General features: G+C 38.6%; 1 protein-coding gene across 8 annotated transcripts in view; it reads left to right on the forward strand.

The window, feature by feature from the left end:
- SYNE2 (spectrin repeat containing nuclear envelope protein 2) overlaps positions 1 to 16,451 on the forward strand; it is a 237,632-nt gene that overhangs the window by 94,455 nt on the left and 126,726 nt on the right. For 7 of the 8 annotated variants that reach the window (XM_045015450.1, XM_045015451.1, XM_045015453.1 and 4 more), the window contains 11 exons: positions 52 to 374; positions 1,032 to 1,176; positions 2,289 to 2,504; positions 2,947 to 3,212; positions 3,980 to 4,148; positions 7,306 to 7,461; positions 9,565 to 9,705; positions 10,060 to 10,242; positions 11,084 to 11,221; positions 13,458 to 13,643; positions 14,763 to 14,885. In XM_045015450.1, the coding sequence (XP_044871385.1) occupies positions 52 to 374; positions 1,032 to 1,176; positions 2,289 to 2,504; positions 2,947 to 3,212; positions 3,980 to 4,148; positions 7,306 to 7,461; positions 9,565 to 9,705; positions 10,060 to 10,242; positions 11,084 to 11,221; positions 13,458 to 13,643; positions 14,763 to 14,885 (2,046 nt within the window). The remainder of the gene's footprint in view (positions 1 to 51; positions 375 to 1,031; positions 1,177 to 2,288; positions 2,505 to 2,946; positions 3,213 to 3,979; positions 4,149 to 7,305; positions 7,462 to 9,564; positions 9,706 to 10,059; positions 10,243 to 11,083; positions 11,222 to 13,457; positions 13,644 to 14,762; positions 14,886 to 16,451) is intronic. The other variant, XM_045015455.1, reaches the window with a different exon arrangement.

Consider the following 16,451-nt stretch of genomic DNA (forward strand, 5'->3'; position numbering starts at 1 on the left):
AGTCCTGCAGTTTTTCTTGATTGAATCTTTTTGTCTCTGAAATGCTTTCAGAATGCCATAGATGAAGCTCATGAGAATGTTAAGCTTTATACCAAAGCCGTCCAAAGGGCTGTGGATCTCCTCGCTGAATACGAAGCCAGAATTCTCTCAGCAAAAGTTGACCTTGGTAGCCTAGAAGAGTCCTGCCAAATTCTACATTGGAAACAAGAAGAATTTGAGTCTGCAAAGGCCGACATAGAGGATCTGACCTCCAAACTGGAAAACATAATTAAACCAAGAGCCAAACCACAACTGAAAAATACTTTAAGTGAGCTAGTCACTAAGAATTCAATACTGAGAAAAAAGGCGCAAAGAAAGAGAACTGATCTGCAGAGGTAGGTTTAAGTGATCTATGTAGGCAATGATACAAGGAAGATGATTGACAGTAAAAGTGGAATCTTGTTTTTACTGTGATGGCTCCTTATAGTTTAATAAAAAGGGCTCGGTGCAAATACATGCAATTCCCAGATGCTATTCTAATGTGTGAAAATTACTAGGCATATTTAAATTAATGTATAAAGCATTCGCTTTGAATATATTCAAATAAGTATATCAGCCAGCACTGGGTCTGGTGCAGGGATCAAACAGAGACAGAGCATCTCCATAATCCAAGGCTTCGCCTCTGGTACGGCACTTAGCCTAACATGCCCCTTTCACAGGCCATTCTAGTAACTGGAGATAGTCAAGGCAAAATCAACACGCAGATCACAGTGTCTTCTGCTCCCGGCCCTCAGATACATGTACCAAAAGCTCATTTTGTCTTTTTGCTTTTGTTGTTTGTTTAATTCTTTGCTTGTGATCTAATGTCTTTGATTATGTCAATAATAATGTGAAAAGCAACTCTGGGAACAAACCTAAAATATTCGGCAAGTATTGCTTTAAAAGATATATTTGTTCAGATCCGCTTGTTTGTTACATTTATTATTACACTGTGCATTAAAACTGCGGCCAGGAGGAACTATGGTAAAGTGTATGCTAATTGTGTTCCATAGGTGCTTTGAAAAATACAAAAGCTACACAAAAATCAAAGAGAAGGTATGTGCTAATCTTAATGAACTGGAAAAGATTCTTGGACAATCTTTGTCCCACATTCCAACATCTTACAAGGAAGCTCTGGAGCACTTGGAACAAAGCAAGGTAAGTGTGACTCTGAAGTAGCTACAAAACCCCTGTACAAAACAGTGATCCAAACAGGCTCATTAGGTCTTGAAACACAAAGAGTAGAAGTAGAGTTGGTAGGCCTGTGTTTTCCTGAGGTTAGGTTTAAACGGGCCATATATGATGTGTATATCATAATGTTTATGAAATGAACTTTATATGTGTTTCAGATACTTTTGTATCCATGCAAATGTATTATTTTTAGCACAAGTTCCTCCATGCGTCTTGATTGGGGTCTAGGCCCAGAAGGAGGAGAGAGATCACTGCTTCTTCCCTCCTACCTCCCTAAGGCCCTTCCCCTGCCTCCTGTTCACATCCCTGTGTTAAAGAATCCATAGTTTATTCCTTTTCTGGCCTACTGTTGTATTGTACACCCCATTGCAGGCTTTTTATATTTTATATCTGTAATTCCCCAATAATTACTCCTCCTGTCAAAAAATCCCCCAGAAAACAAAAACAACCACCCAGCCTTCATCCTTGGTAAAAGGCATTTCTCTGCAGGGCCAACAAAACAAAGATTCCAAAAAAGGAGACTGTTCAAAAAGTCAAACATAAGGAACCTTCTTAAATGCGGGGGTGAAATCCTAGCCCCAGGAAGATCAGTGGAAGTTTTGCCATTGTCTTAAATGGAGCCAAGATTTCACCCAATAATGTTAACATTCTCTTTTTGAGCTTTTTTTAAAACTTCCAGAAAAACTTTACTCAAAATGAGATGTGGCATATGAAATCTCAGGTGGATTGGTTTCTTTTGCGGGAAGTTAGAGATGTTGAACCTTAGCTAGGTGTCTATTACCATGCCACTGTGAGGATAAAGTAAAAGGTGGTTAGGCAGGTGCTCTATAGCAGATACTGTATAAGCAAATACGATTTCCATTGTTATATATTCCAAACTCTTGCCCAGATTCTCTCTGTCTGTCTAGTTTACCCTGGTCTATCTTACATTTTCTGATATAAAATTGGCTCATCGGTATAGTATCTAGGCATCAGACAACAAAGTATCTGTTATTTAACCCAGAAGACTAATCATGTAAGGAATTGTTTTATTAGATATCCTGATATGCAATATTGTTCTGCTTATTATTTGTATCAAGGTTTTGGTCTCTAACCTTCTTTCGGCTGAAGAGGATCTAATGACGTTGAGACGGGACTCGAGAGACCTGAGCGTGATGTGCAAAGGAAGTGACTGCACGCTTGTCAGGATTGTGTCAGCACTGTGGGGAAAGTGGCTTGGTTTGCTCGAGGCTGCAAAAGAATGGGAGATTAACTGCGAGGAGCTAAAACAGGAATGGAAATTTGTCAATGAAGAAGTGAGTGGCTTAACAGATTGTAGAATATTTTGGGAACAACCATAGCAAAACAGGATGCTTAAAGAAGATTACAGGGCCAAATCTTTGGCTGGTGAAAATCAGTATAGTTCCCCTGAAGTCAGTGGAGATATGTCAGTTTACACCAGCTGACTGTCCCATTATCTATAACCTTTTCTTAATGTAAACACTGGAGATATTTATAGAATGAACTGCTGAATTCAGTCGGGCTACTCATTGGGTTTGAACTATGCATGTGCTTATGTGCTTTGTTGGATCAGAACTAAAGTGCTCAGTATCCTGCAGGATCAAGCCCTGAGCTCTCAGTCCACACACTGAGCTCCCATTGCTGTTGGTGCGAGTTTGAGATGCATGTCAAGGACATAATATAATGTGAAATGCTGAAGAAAGTGCACTTTATCTCATACTTGTATTATTTATTTAGGTGGAACGGCAAGCAATAATTCTAGATAATCTTCAGGAAGAACTACCAGAAAGTCCTAAAGAGAAAGAGAAGACCTCCACAGATGCACTTTTAGAATTGCTAGAATATGTGGACTGTTACGAGGAAAACATTGACAGAGAGCAACTGTTATTGCTTTTACTACTTCATCGTATAAGAAGCATCCTGAATGTGCCTGAAAGCACTGAGAGAAAAGCAGACGTTCCCATTCGATACGAGATACATGCAATGCAAGATCGATGTAAAAAGTACGTGCAAGAAACTACACTGCAAAAACATCTTATGCAGAACTACTTAATAGCAGAATGTTTTACTTGGCTCACTTGCATTTTCTTTGTACTAAGAGAATGTTTCAAAAAATTTAATGGACTTCAAATATGGGCTAAAATTATGTGAAGGATGTAAAATCCTGAATTTTAGAGGTATTGAGGACCTGCAGCTCCCATTGACTGGAAGGGATGTTGTAGGTGGCAGCACCTGTGAAAATCAGCCTCCGTCTGTGTATTTGTGTACAAATTTTTATCTTTATCACGTCGTTACTCCCTCATGTACCAGATTTTCAAAGGGGTCTCAACCCAGTTACCAAATTTGTGAGCAAAATTGTACACTTTTGTGTTTCTTCATGCTTGCTCTTTGGTGTCTTAATCTTTGTGCACTTACTTTTCAATGCCTGTGTCTTGACACCTCAGCTGTAAGTGTGAAAGCTCTATGTCAAGCCGACATTGGACAGTTAGATGGCTGACCTACTCAATTTGCTTGACTAAACATACTATATTTACTTTTATCTGAAGATTCATGTGTAAAGAAACTTAGAGCGTGAAGTCAAAAGTGACTTAAGTACCAGAAAGTAAGCATGCCAAAATATAGACATGCATTTTAAGGCACAGATTTGGTTCTAAATGTATATTTTTAAATATCGGCATTTAATTTTGCAGAATACTCTTTGGAATATTTCACTTTCTAATTAATATTGAGACTAATAATTAATGTTTTCCCAATGCAATTTTTTTTAAAGGCTATCACAAAAGGCTCAAAAACATAAAAAATCTGTGCAGGCTGAGATTCAGGAAAGAGACAAGATTAATGAAGAAATAAATGCCGTGAGGAGTTCATTACAAAAGGCCTCATTTTTGTTGCGTGATGGAGAGTCACAAGAGTCTACTGAAAAGGCAGCACAATTGGAGGTGAGTAGAAGACTGTCACATTGTATGTAGCGGGTCTCTGCTTTTAGATACTAAATTTCACACAGGGGGCTGGAGCCTGCTCCCATTGAAATCAGTGGCAAAAAATATAAGCACAGTGGGGTGTGGACCAAATCCTTGGCTCTGCAAAATAAATGGTTTGGAGCCAGCTAGAACTTCGTGACCTGATCATGTGCCACAGCTACAGAGGCCTGTTCTAATCCTAAAGAGGGATTCAGCCAATCCTGTCTCACTTAGAAATGGCTGCTCAGCTTATATGCATCTTCTCATTCCTCCCATCCTGCCCAAGGATATCTTCGAAGGGACTGATTCTGATTTCTTGCAGTGTATATTGGCAGTAGCTCCACTGAAGTCAGTGGATTACACTGGTGTAAAATGTTTGTAAGTAAGATCATTATCATGACCACAACCTCCTTCAGTTTTAGGGCATGTCTGTACAGAGAGAGATCGTGTATGGCAAGCTGGGGTGCAAATCTACAGTGCTGTAGCATGCCACACATTAACTGGTCATATGAACCTTGCTGTTGTGCACTAAAAGTTCTGCAGTGCACTTTGACCTCCTGTTGTTTCAAACATAATCCACTTCAAACAGCAGTAGATCAAAATGCTTGGCAGAGCTTTTAGTGCACAGCAGCAGGGTCCACTTGGTGACTTTGTGTGCAGCAAGCTACTGCGCTGTAGATTTACACCCCAGCTTGTCTATACAGAGTTAGTGCATGACAAGCCCTTAGATTTACATCTGGGTTTTAACACATTTTCTAAAACCTTTATATCATTTAAATGTATTTGTTGTTAATCTTGCATGAGTGGCTTATTTAAACTGTAGTTTTCTTTAACAAACTCCCTTATGTGGATTAATTATTGTTATTGATGATTAATATTATAATATACGTTTATTTACGGTAGACCCTGAAGGCCCCAGTGAACACTGGGGGTCAGTTGTGCTGGGTGCAGTACAAACACAGAGTGACAATCCCTGCCCCATAGAATTTACAGTCTGGAAGAGTCAAGATGACGAAGGGTTGAGGGCAGGGAATAACCTACGAACATATGAGAATGGTGATAATGTGCCTGGGGATTTCTTTGGGAGTAAACACAATGTGGAATATGCAAATACATATCTAAGGAGTTCATGAGCTAGCATTACTGTGATGAAGTCTTTCAAACTTGTCTGTAAGAACTGTTTTTCACTCTGTAAGTACTTGCAGGTCAATGCTGTTATTTCAGTGAGGTTTTTATAGTATCCAAGGGCAAAAGGCTACCATTTCAGCCTCTAAATTCATGCTGTATTCCTTACATTGTGCTTGCTGTAGCTGAATGAGAGGTGGAAAACTGACCGGGAGGGATGCTGGCAAAATGAAGCAGTGTAGACAGTACTCCCAATACCACTGCCAGGAATTGGCAGAAGAATCAGCAATAGCCCTTAAAAAAAAAAAGTCAGTTTCCTTAGTTGACTAAATAACATAACCTCAGTATTTGCAGTGTTCCTTCTACTGAGAGTACTGAAAAATCCTCCAATTTCACTTAAAATAAATATATATAAGAATAATATGTGCAATATTCTCTTTCCTATATTTAATATAAGAAACACCATGGCTACCGCAATTAGGTTTCTTAATCCTGCTTCAGTGCAGGGGGAGGAACTTCAAGACCTACATTTCTATGATTCTATTCTATGAAATACTGACAAAAATGAACTGCAGAGCTTATTTATCTGTCCAAGGCAGTTGGCAATGTTTTAAAGTAGCACCCATGTAGGATAAAGCTGCAGATAGTGAGGTAATGTTATGTAGCCCCTTGGGGTAGGGACCATCTTTTTCTTCTGCTTGTACAGCACCTAACACTGTGGAGCCCTGGTCCATGACTAGTGCTCTTAGGTGCTAGAGAAATACAAACAATAATAATCATCATTATTATCTAGTTCTTTAGGACAAAATTGGGAAGCTTTTATGTACTACAATTTTGCAGCTAAAAAGTATTAACTGCATGTTTGTATTTATATACTGACACGGAAGTCCATTTTACAAAGGTATATTTTCTGCTTACTGCAGGTCAGAGAGTTGTTTTCTTTCAAATACAGATCATTTGGGAGCCCATAAATTCTGGCACAGCCTTAATTGTGGCACTGTTACAGTAAGCTTCTTTGTGGTGTATTAGGTTTACAGATGTTTTATGTTCTTTACAATTGGACCCAGTTGTCACAGCAAAATGGGAAAGAAATCTTAATTTCATCCATTGATACAGTGTTTCTCTGCATTGTACTTAGGAGTGGGACAGGATTCCCAAATGGAGGTTAGGATTTAACGGGGAATGATTAAACTTTATAAAAATCATCACCCCATAGTCTAACAGTAAAATAAAAAGTTCTCACTGCATAATAGGAATTTATCACTTTTCCCAGTAACTTATTTAATATTTGACACCATACAAAAATGGCAGAGAGTAGGGGAAAGTAACTGTAAAAACAAGAAATTTTGCAACCTGAAATTTTAGAAAGCATAACAAACAAGTTTCTTCTTCCTCCTTTCTGTGAGAGGACTTAGTTCAGGTTTTGTTTCCAGGCCACAGGCTGTAGACAATTGTTCAGGTTTCTTTTGTCTCACAAAACCTACATTCCTCACACGGAACTGGAACCTACTGTTTTGAAAGGAGCTGTGCTCTGCAGTTCTACATAATTACATGAAAGCAGACACTTCAGCTTCAAGGCTGTTGCTTTTAGCAGTCTTTGTGATGTTATTATAGTAATGTAGCTGTTAAAATAATGTTAAACTGTTAAAGCTTCTTTGAAAGTAAAAATCGAGTATTTGAAACAGGAATGTCACAAAGCTGAACATTAAATCACAGAAGCATTTTAACGTTTTAAACATATATTATTTCTGTCAATAAGTATTACTGGAACAATAGTTTGACATTGAGTGGTATCAAGTTTAATTAATTCTTACAGATTGAAAAGCATCATTTGTCTAAACCAGTGAATATATTTCAGGTTTAATCTGCTAGCATAGGTTGTCAAGTCAGGTTTTGTAATGTGAAAACAACTTATTTAAATCAACATCATGGTAGAAGACTCACTTAGTTCCTACTGAGTTTAAGTTTTTTGTGTATTATAAGTGCTGAAACCTCTCTGAAATGTTTTTAGGAGATTCAGAGTATAATTAACCGAGCAAATCAAACTATTAAGGATTTTATGGAGAAACTACAAATCAAGTATTCAGAAATGTATACAATAGTTCCTGCAGATATTGAAACACAGTTGGAAGACTGCAAGAAAACATTACAAGACATAGAAGAGAAGGTAATAATTTGTGAAATTCACATTTATTTATTTGGAATGTTTTTACACTGTATTATTGCCATAACTACAAGTGTCAGTTGAAATGTTAGTTAGTATAAATGCTAATTTTACTTGTATTCCACACTTAGTAAAAATGTATAAACTACCGATAAATTGCATGTGTTACCTCTGTATCTTTTAAAATATTATAGCAATCAACAAATTAGGGTATAAAATTTATTTTAGTTAAGCTAAATGGCAGATTCAGTAAGGCTAAGAAGCATATACATTCTTTATACCGTCCAGAACACCACTGTTCTCTTTCCCTTCAATCTTATTCTTAAACTTGACCAATAGTGTTTTTTGTTCTCTGTTTCCCAAGAAGTGTGAAACCTCATCATGGTATCATACACAGCTGGATGAGATGAGATGTTCAAAACATATGTCTTTGTTTTGTGGGCATTTCAAAGCCATCAAGAAGTTCAACAAATACTTTTATAAACAGAGCTGCACACATGGCAGGGTATTGTTAGTGCCATAATTCTTTATAGCAACCCCTGAAGCACTGTAGTGCCCTAAAAAACTTGCCAGTTAATATAGATAACTAACATTGTCTCAGTATTTTCAGTATTCCCTAAGTATAATACATACAGAATAAATGAAATATCATTTATTTTTCTAGAGCAAAGCTGTCAAAGTTTTAAGAGGGACTGCAGGGTGTGAAACAAGAAGAAAATGAGAATCAGATTGGTCCATTAAGTTTGAGATAAAATTCTAATCTAGAAGCATAGAATTATTGTTGTTTATATTGTTTGTTCATTTTTACTGATTCTAATAAAAGGGGTGAAAAAGAACAAAATGTATCCTCTGTGGTGCACACTGCTTTCATGCTCCACAGTGATTAAGGAGTCTCAGTCCCATTTTCAGAAGTGACAAAGGCCTGGTCTACACTAGGGTTGGGGGTCGAACTAAGGTACGCGACTTCAGCTACGCGAATAGCGTAGCTGAATTCGAACTACCTTAGTTCGAAGTACTCACCCGTCCAGATGCCGCGGGATTGAAGTCCGCTGCTCCCCTGTCGACTCCGCCACCGCCGTTCGCGGTGGTGGAGTTCCGGAGTCGACGGGAGCGCGTTCGGAGTTCGAACTATCGCGTCTAGATTAGATGTGATAGTTCGAACTCCGAGAAGTCGAACGCTACGCGTTGACCTGGCAGGAAAGTATAGACCTGCCCTAAGGCATTTGGAAGCCATATCAGTATAGGTATTTTGGAACAGGAGCATGATTTTTTTACTGTAATAGCTATACCAATACACTCCCCTAATGAGGATGCTGTTATACCGGTATAAGTTATACTCCTGTAAGCTGTGCTGGTTAGTATAAGCATCTTTATACCAGTATAACTGCATCCACACTAAGGATGGTGTACTGCTTTAACTACAGTGGTATAATTAATGTAGTACAATTTTTGTGTGCAGACTAGTCCTAAATGCCGAAGTCTCTTTAAAAAATTGGGCTTAGGTTCCTAAATCAGTTAGGCAATTTTGAAAAAATTACCACAACTTACACAAAAATCTTGGTACTCAATATCACTATTTCTTGCTTCTGTGGAGTTCTGCTGAGAGAGATTCTGCACTTGATGGTTTTTGGGCCTTAAAGTTATTTATTTTTGTAGTGACTCTGAGCATTAATATAGTGGAAACATGTAAAACCTTGATATTTATTTCTCAGGCAAAACAGTGCTATCAGCTGGCAGAGAATAGTTCAGTTTTGATTTTTTAGAGTGAGGCGCTGGAGTGTGTCCTTTCCCTAGTACAGGTTGTATCTCTTACATTACTGGCCAGAACAGAAACCAGCAGACGTGACCCAATATTGCACTATATTCTATTGATTTGTATTTAATGCTGTGTTCCACCTGTCATTTTAGTGGGATGAAACTATTGAATGACCCATGAACTCCACACCATATTACTGTTGCTTCTCACAGCAAATCTAATTCTGCCTTTACATTCTTATGTGACTTGTCAAGGAAGTAATACAAAGAGTTCTGAAACTTTTTGTGAGACATTATGAATAAAGAAACAGATCTTTGTTACCTGCATAACTTTTCCCTTTACTATGACAGGTTAGCACCAAAATCTTGCAGAGCTCTCCTCATTATGTGATGAATAAAAAAATAGAGAATATTAACAATGGCCTGCAAGCTGTTGAAAAGATGTTACAACACAAGAGTGAAAACATTGCAAATGCCAAGGAAATTCAAAAGGTAATGTCTCAAAAGTCCCCTTTCTGAGTCTGAAGACCACGGGTCTAGTTACTGAATCTGATTTAGGAGACTGTCAAGTGACCTTCCGTTGTGTTTGCCTGCATACACAGAAGCATCTACTTGATGAATACTTTCAAAACCTTTCAGCTTACAGCAAAAGATTTTTTTTCTCATTTGCCTTGGGCATGAGTGACCCAGGGTAGATACAGAACATTCTGTACTAGTCATATGAATTCGTAAACCTTTGCAAATTCAAAACTCACATGCCCCACACAGGAAACATAAATTAGATATGTATCTTGTCAGAATTAGGTCTGACTTTAATGTTTTTTTTTACCATATTCCCATATGCAGACAATCTGGGATGTGCTAGACCTTTGGCATTACAAACTGAATGAACTGGACTCAGAAGTGCAGGATATAGCAGAACAGGATCCATGTCATGCACAGGAATGGATGGACAGCTTAATGATTCCTTTGCAGCAGTACCAGCAGGTCTCACAATGTGCTGAGCGCAGAACCACACTCTTAAACAAGGTAAAGGCAGAGCTACAAGTGTTTGGCTTAATAAAGGATCAGACATTAAAGTAGACACTATGGTTCAAATTCAAAAGTGCCTGCGTGGCATAGGAGCCTAAGTCTCATTGTGGTCTCAGTGGGACATAGGCTTCTAAGCCCAGGTTCTCAAAGGTACTTAGGTGCTTAACTCCCACTGCTTTTAATGTGAGTTAAATACTTTTGAAGATCTTGGCCTAAGTGCCTAAATCACTTATAAAACTGGGAATTAAGCTCCTAAATCACTGAAGTGTTTTTGATCATTTTATCCTGCTTTTTTATTTCATAGCAAGGTTAATTTCACCAAACTCCACAAAAATATATTGTGTTCTTTAATTTTTCCCCTTAAATGTGTTTCTGTTCAGAATATACCTAAAACGTCATTCAGCTAATCAGGCCAAACTCTGTTGATGTAAGTCCTTATGAGTTCAGTGGATGCCAGTCGAGAATTAGGCCTTCCATCTCTCACAGTTAGGGATTTCTCTCTGTATAAGTGCGATATGGTCCTCACACTCCTTAATGGATTTATTCTCACGACACCCTTAAGAAGTAGGAGAGTACTATTCTCATTTTAAAGATAGATCTGAGGTAAATTATGTGACTTGCCCAAGGTCTCACACACAGTGTGGCAGAGCTGGGGATTGAATTCAGATTTTCTGTTTTCTCAGTCAAATGTGCTAACCCTGATTTGAGCAGAATAATACCTCATAATTCATAACTTACTAATAAATACAACTAGTCTTTTATTTATAAGGGATGTTAACTTCAAGGGATGTTAACTTCAAGTGTTATCAAACATAAATTTATGAGTATTTTTTTATAGGCCACTAGTAAGATGGAGGAATATGAGGAACTCTTGAAGAGCATGCAGTTATGGATAGAAACCACCAATCGTTTGTTAACTGTGAAGGCTGAAAATGACTCTGCAAAAGCCCTGAGTAAACATGCCAGTGCCCTTCAAGTAAGTGTATATACAAAATTTCTGTACAGGGAGCCCAAGTTACAAAAACTACGTGGCTTATTCTAAGTACCACCTGCTCATGTAGGTATGGATTTTGCACCAACAAAATTTTTAGGTACAAATAAGGAAGTCCACTGAAAATTTGAACTTCAGTGAAAAATGACCATAGTGATAAAAAATGTCAGCAGACATATAACAATATGACAGTTTTAGTAGGGGATAGATCTGTCTCAGAAAATGATTAACTTTGTGTCCTGGCCTTTGTCTATTTGTTGCACTGCTTTATAGTTTATCAGATTTTACAAGTCATGCTGTTGTTTTTAGTAAACAGTGCATTGATCTAGAATTAGTAGATCAGTTTTTTGGTTCTTGTGCATTTGTTAAAGCATTTTGAGGTGAATTGTTATTCATAAATCAGTTTTCGTTATGCACTTTAAAGTGGACTGTAGTAAGTTATTTCAAGTGTCAGGTTTTTGTAACGTTATCGGAGGGAATTTGACGCCATGGGCAGAATGGTGGAAAGACTGGTTTCTGTATGTGAAATCTTACTTCATAGAATCACAGAATATCAGGGTTGGAAGGGACTTCAGGAGGTCATCTAGTCCAACCCCCTGCTCAAAGCAGGACCAATCCCCAACTAAATCTTCCCAGCCAGGGCTTTGTCAAGCCTGACCTTAAAAACCTCTAAGGAAGGAGATTCCACCACCTCCCTAGGTAACCCATTCCAGTGCTTCACCACCCTCCTAGTGAAAAAGTTTTTCCTAATATCCAACCTAGACCTCCCCCACTGCAACTTGAGACCATTACTCCTTGTTCTGTCATCTGTTACCACTGAGAACAATCTAGATCCATCCTCTTTGGAACCCCCATTCAGGTAGTTGAAAGCAGCTATCAAATCCCCCCTCATTCTTCTCTTTTTCAGACTAAACAATCCCAATTCCCTCACCCTCTCCTCATAAGTCATGTGCTCCAGCCCTCTAATCATTTTTGTTGCCCTCTTCTGGACTCTTTCCAATTTTTCCACATCCTTCTTGTAGTGTGGGGCCCAAAACTGGATACAGTACTCCAGATGAGGCCTCACCAATGCCAAATAGAGGGGAATGATCACGTCCCTCAATCTGCTGGCAATGCTCCTACTCGTACAGCCCAAAATGCCGTTAGCCTTCTTGGCAACAAGGACACACTGTTGACTCATATCCAGCTTCTTGTCCAATGTAACCCCTAGGTCCTTTTCTGCAGAACTGCTGCCTAGCCACTCGGTCCCTAGTCTGTAGCAGTGCATGGGATTCTTCCTTCCTAAATTCAGGACTCTGCACTTGTCCTTGTTGAACCTCATCTGATTTCTTTTGTCCCAATCCTCTAATTTGTCTAGGTCCCTCTGTATCCTATCCCTACCCTCCAGCGTATCTACCACTCCCCCCAGTTTAGTGTCATCTGCAAATTTGCTGAGGGTGCAGTCCACACCATCCTCCAGATCATTAATGAAGATATTGAACAAAACTGGCCCCAGGACTGACCCTTGGGGCACTCCACTTGATACCAGCTGCCAACTAGACATGGAGCCATTGATCATGACCTGCTGACCCCAATGATCTAGCCAGCTTTCTATCCACCTTATAGTCCATTCATCCAGCCCATACTTCTTTAACTTGCCAGCAAGAATACTGTGGGAGACCGTATCACAGAGCCAATTATTTCCTCATAGAAGGCAATTAGGTTAGTCAGGCATGACTTGCCCTTGGTGAATCCATGCTGACTGTTCCTGATCACTTTCCTCTCCTCTAAGTGCTTCAAAATTGATTCCTTGAGGACCTACTCCATGATTTTTCCAGCGACTGAGTTTTGGCATGAGAAGGCATGAATTTAGCCCAGAAGAATCATTTGCTCTCAGGACATGACTTTTTGTATAAAACGTCATCAGAATGTCATTGCTGTGCCTGGGATTTTACTAGTGGTAATGTAGCCTTCCATGGTATGTTGTTCTATATTATAGATGGTGTAATCTGCCATAGGGGGAATATGAATGCAAAATTCTATGAAAGTTTCACTGACTCCTGTTAATCCAAGGATTATATTATTGCATTTAAACAAAGTCTTGGAACATTAGTATGTTTTGGGCTGGAAGGCCAAAGTATTTGAGAATGCATCAGAGGTTTGTATCTGAGCTGAGGTGCATCAGTGAATCCGGCAATCTAAGTGCCTCAAACATGGTGATGTTTTTATTTTTTTTTTCTAGATGGCATTGGAAGATTCAGAACAAAAGCAAAATCTTCTACATACCATCTATTCACAACTGGATGAGTTATCAATAATCTTTGAAACAGAAAATATAGTGCAACAGATAAATGAAGTAAATGGTCAAGTAACATCTTTACAGCAAAAGATAGTGGAAATTCTTCCACGGATCCAGCACATGGCTGATGTAAGTCTGGGTAGTCTGAAAAAATAGCCTTTTATTGGTGTTTCATTAGATCGTATACATTATTTGCCATTAGAATGCAAGCATTCTCATTTTAATAATAGCAATAACATATAGGTAAATGCATCATTTAAAAAAAATTCCAGTGTGATAATTAAGCTGTAAAATTCAAGAGAAATAGTAAAATAATTTTGGGGGTGTGCGTTCTGTCTCTATGTGGAGGAGAAATACAGTGCTTATTTATTCAAAGGGCTTGTTTCCACAGAGAAATTTGACAGCAGAACGATACTGTTATATAATTATTCTGCTTGAGTTACACCAGAATAATAGTGTGCACATGGGGAGTTATACCAATATAAGAGTGCCTTTTTCTGGTTTAGCTCATACAGTTTCAAAGCAACATAGGCTAAATTGGAAAAAGAGAATCTTATACTAGAATAACAGTGTCCACACAGGGTGCTGTGCGAGTATAATTATATCAGAATAGTTCAGCCAGTAAACTTCCCCATGTATACAAGCCCAAGACTAGTTCATGTGTGACTTCAAGGTTATTTTGATTCCCTGCTCAGGGATTAAAGCTATATCCTGACTAGCTGACCATTAATACCTAAATCCTTATGTGAGTTATGACAAGGAGCCTGTGAAAGACTGTGTGATTGATAGCAGCTAGCTTCTGGATCAGCAATACCTGCTGAATGTACTGTAAATGCAGCAGCATTCAATCTCTGATATTGTACATAATTATTATTTTTTTAGTAAGGTTCAATTTAATACCTCTTTCTGATATGTTTCCAGTCAAAACATATTGTATAATACAAATTGTTTTATTTAATTATTTATTTATGTTTGAAGGGCATCTTGAAAATATTTGTTGTTAATATGAAACATTTAAATGAAAGCCACACATTTTGTGATTCTTATTTGAATTAGAAGAAAATGTACTTCGATTAAATTATTGGAGTACAATGTATTTAGAATTTTGATAAAATTTAGACCTGGTAATTCATTAATTTATTTGGTATTTGTTAAGATAACAACAATAATAGACACAATAACAATTCATGTGGCTGTAAAATGAAATTTCATAGTCCACAAATATTTTGGATATTTCAAAACATCTAGGAGGTGGATGCCATTGAATCTGAAGTGAAAGTGATAGGGAAGAATGTTGCCAAAATTAAGACGATCTTGTCAACAGAAGATATATTAGATTTTTCTCCTATGGAGCATCTTAGACATGGACAGGTGTGTATGTATCTTATTAAACCTTTTTTTCTTACATTGAATAAACAAATCAGCACATTTCACAGATATGAAGATGGCTTATTAAAGCAAACAAATTATTATGATGCATGACTTGGTTTTGAGGACAATAACTGTAAAATACTGAGTAGGTATATTATGGAAATTGTGGCTGTAATTCCCATAATCCAAAGGCTGAAGGAACTTTTTCACAATTAAATTAAGTGGCCTTGTGGTTAATGTGTGAGACTATGAGTTGGAACATCTGTGTTCTCTCTCTGCAGCAGATTTCCTATGTGACCTTGTGAAAGTTGTCTATGCTTAAATTTTCAGAAGTGCACATTAATTTTTGGTGTCTCCATTTCTGGAAACTTTATGACCTGATTTTCAGAGGTCACGACCACCCAAACTCTAGAGAATATCAACTTAAACTGCAGGCAATTGGCACTTCGGAAAATCAGGCCCTAGGTTTCAGGTTGGACACTCAAAAGTTGAGGCAAAAGTTGATATTAATTTCTCTGTACCTTATTGTCCTCATTTTGTGAAATGAAGGTGATTATATTACCCAAAAGGGCAAATTCATTTGTTTTTTCCAAAGCACTTGAAGATCGTTGGATGGAAAAGTGTATATATGTGCAAAGTCTTATTATCCAAGTCCCTTTCAGTCTTACATTTCTATAATTCCATGATTTATCAATTCAAGACTTCATTGCACGGATATTTTGGCCAGGATGTTCTGCTTTCCATGCTTGGGTACAATAAATCAAAGTTATAAAGATATTTTCTATTTATTTTTTCCCTGTGTCTACAAGCCACATTTTCAGTTCACCTACATGCAAAATTTGTGGATTCAGTTTAAGAGGAGAGCTGACAGTTTGGTCATATGTTTGCTGTTCTGTTACCCAAAGGGCACTTGTAGCTGCTACAGTATATGGAGAAGTCAGTAATATTGTGAAGAAATAGTTCACCTTGAAAACAGTATTCTTCCTTCCCGCTTTGTAGCCTTTATCCACATTAGAGAAATATACAAAACATTCCCACTGATTTAAACGCTTGTGAACCATAATGTAGATAGGCTTCTGCTAGTTAGACCCTGTAAACAAGCCGGACTTACCCCTGCGGCACCTCCTGCTGGTCGTCCTTGGGAATTAGCTCAGTCCAGCGTTCGGAGCGTCCTCTGCAGGCCGGTGATCCACCTGTCTTCTCCTGGCCCCCGTGTCCCTCCCAGGACCCCGGTGCCCCTTTAACTGGGTCTCCCCCTCCCAGGGGAACCCCCCACCCTACTATCCCCACTTTGCCTCAGTATTGGCCACTGCCAGTCATTGTCTAGCCCCACGTCCTGGGGCAGACTGCAGTATCAGCCTGTTCATTATTGGCAAGGAGGGTTTGGACCTGCTGCCTTGGCCTACCCCTGGGCTGCCCCCTGCAACCCCCAGTACCTGTTAGCCCTCTGCTAGGCCACAGCCTGGGGCTTTCCAGACTAGAGCTCCCCAGCCCTGCTCCACTCAGGTACCCAGTCTAGCTCCCTGCAGCCAGGCCCATCTCTCTCTACAGCCAGAGAGAGACTGT

Source organism: Mauremys mutica, chromosome 4, assembly GCF_020497125.1.
Source record: "Mauremys mutica isolate MM-2020 ecotype Southern chromosome 4, ASM2049712v1, whole genome shotgun sequence".
Classification (NCBI taxonomy): Eukaryota; Metazoa; Chordata; order Testudines; family Geoemydidae; genus Mauremys; species Mauremys mutica.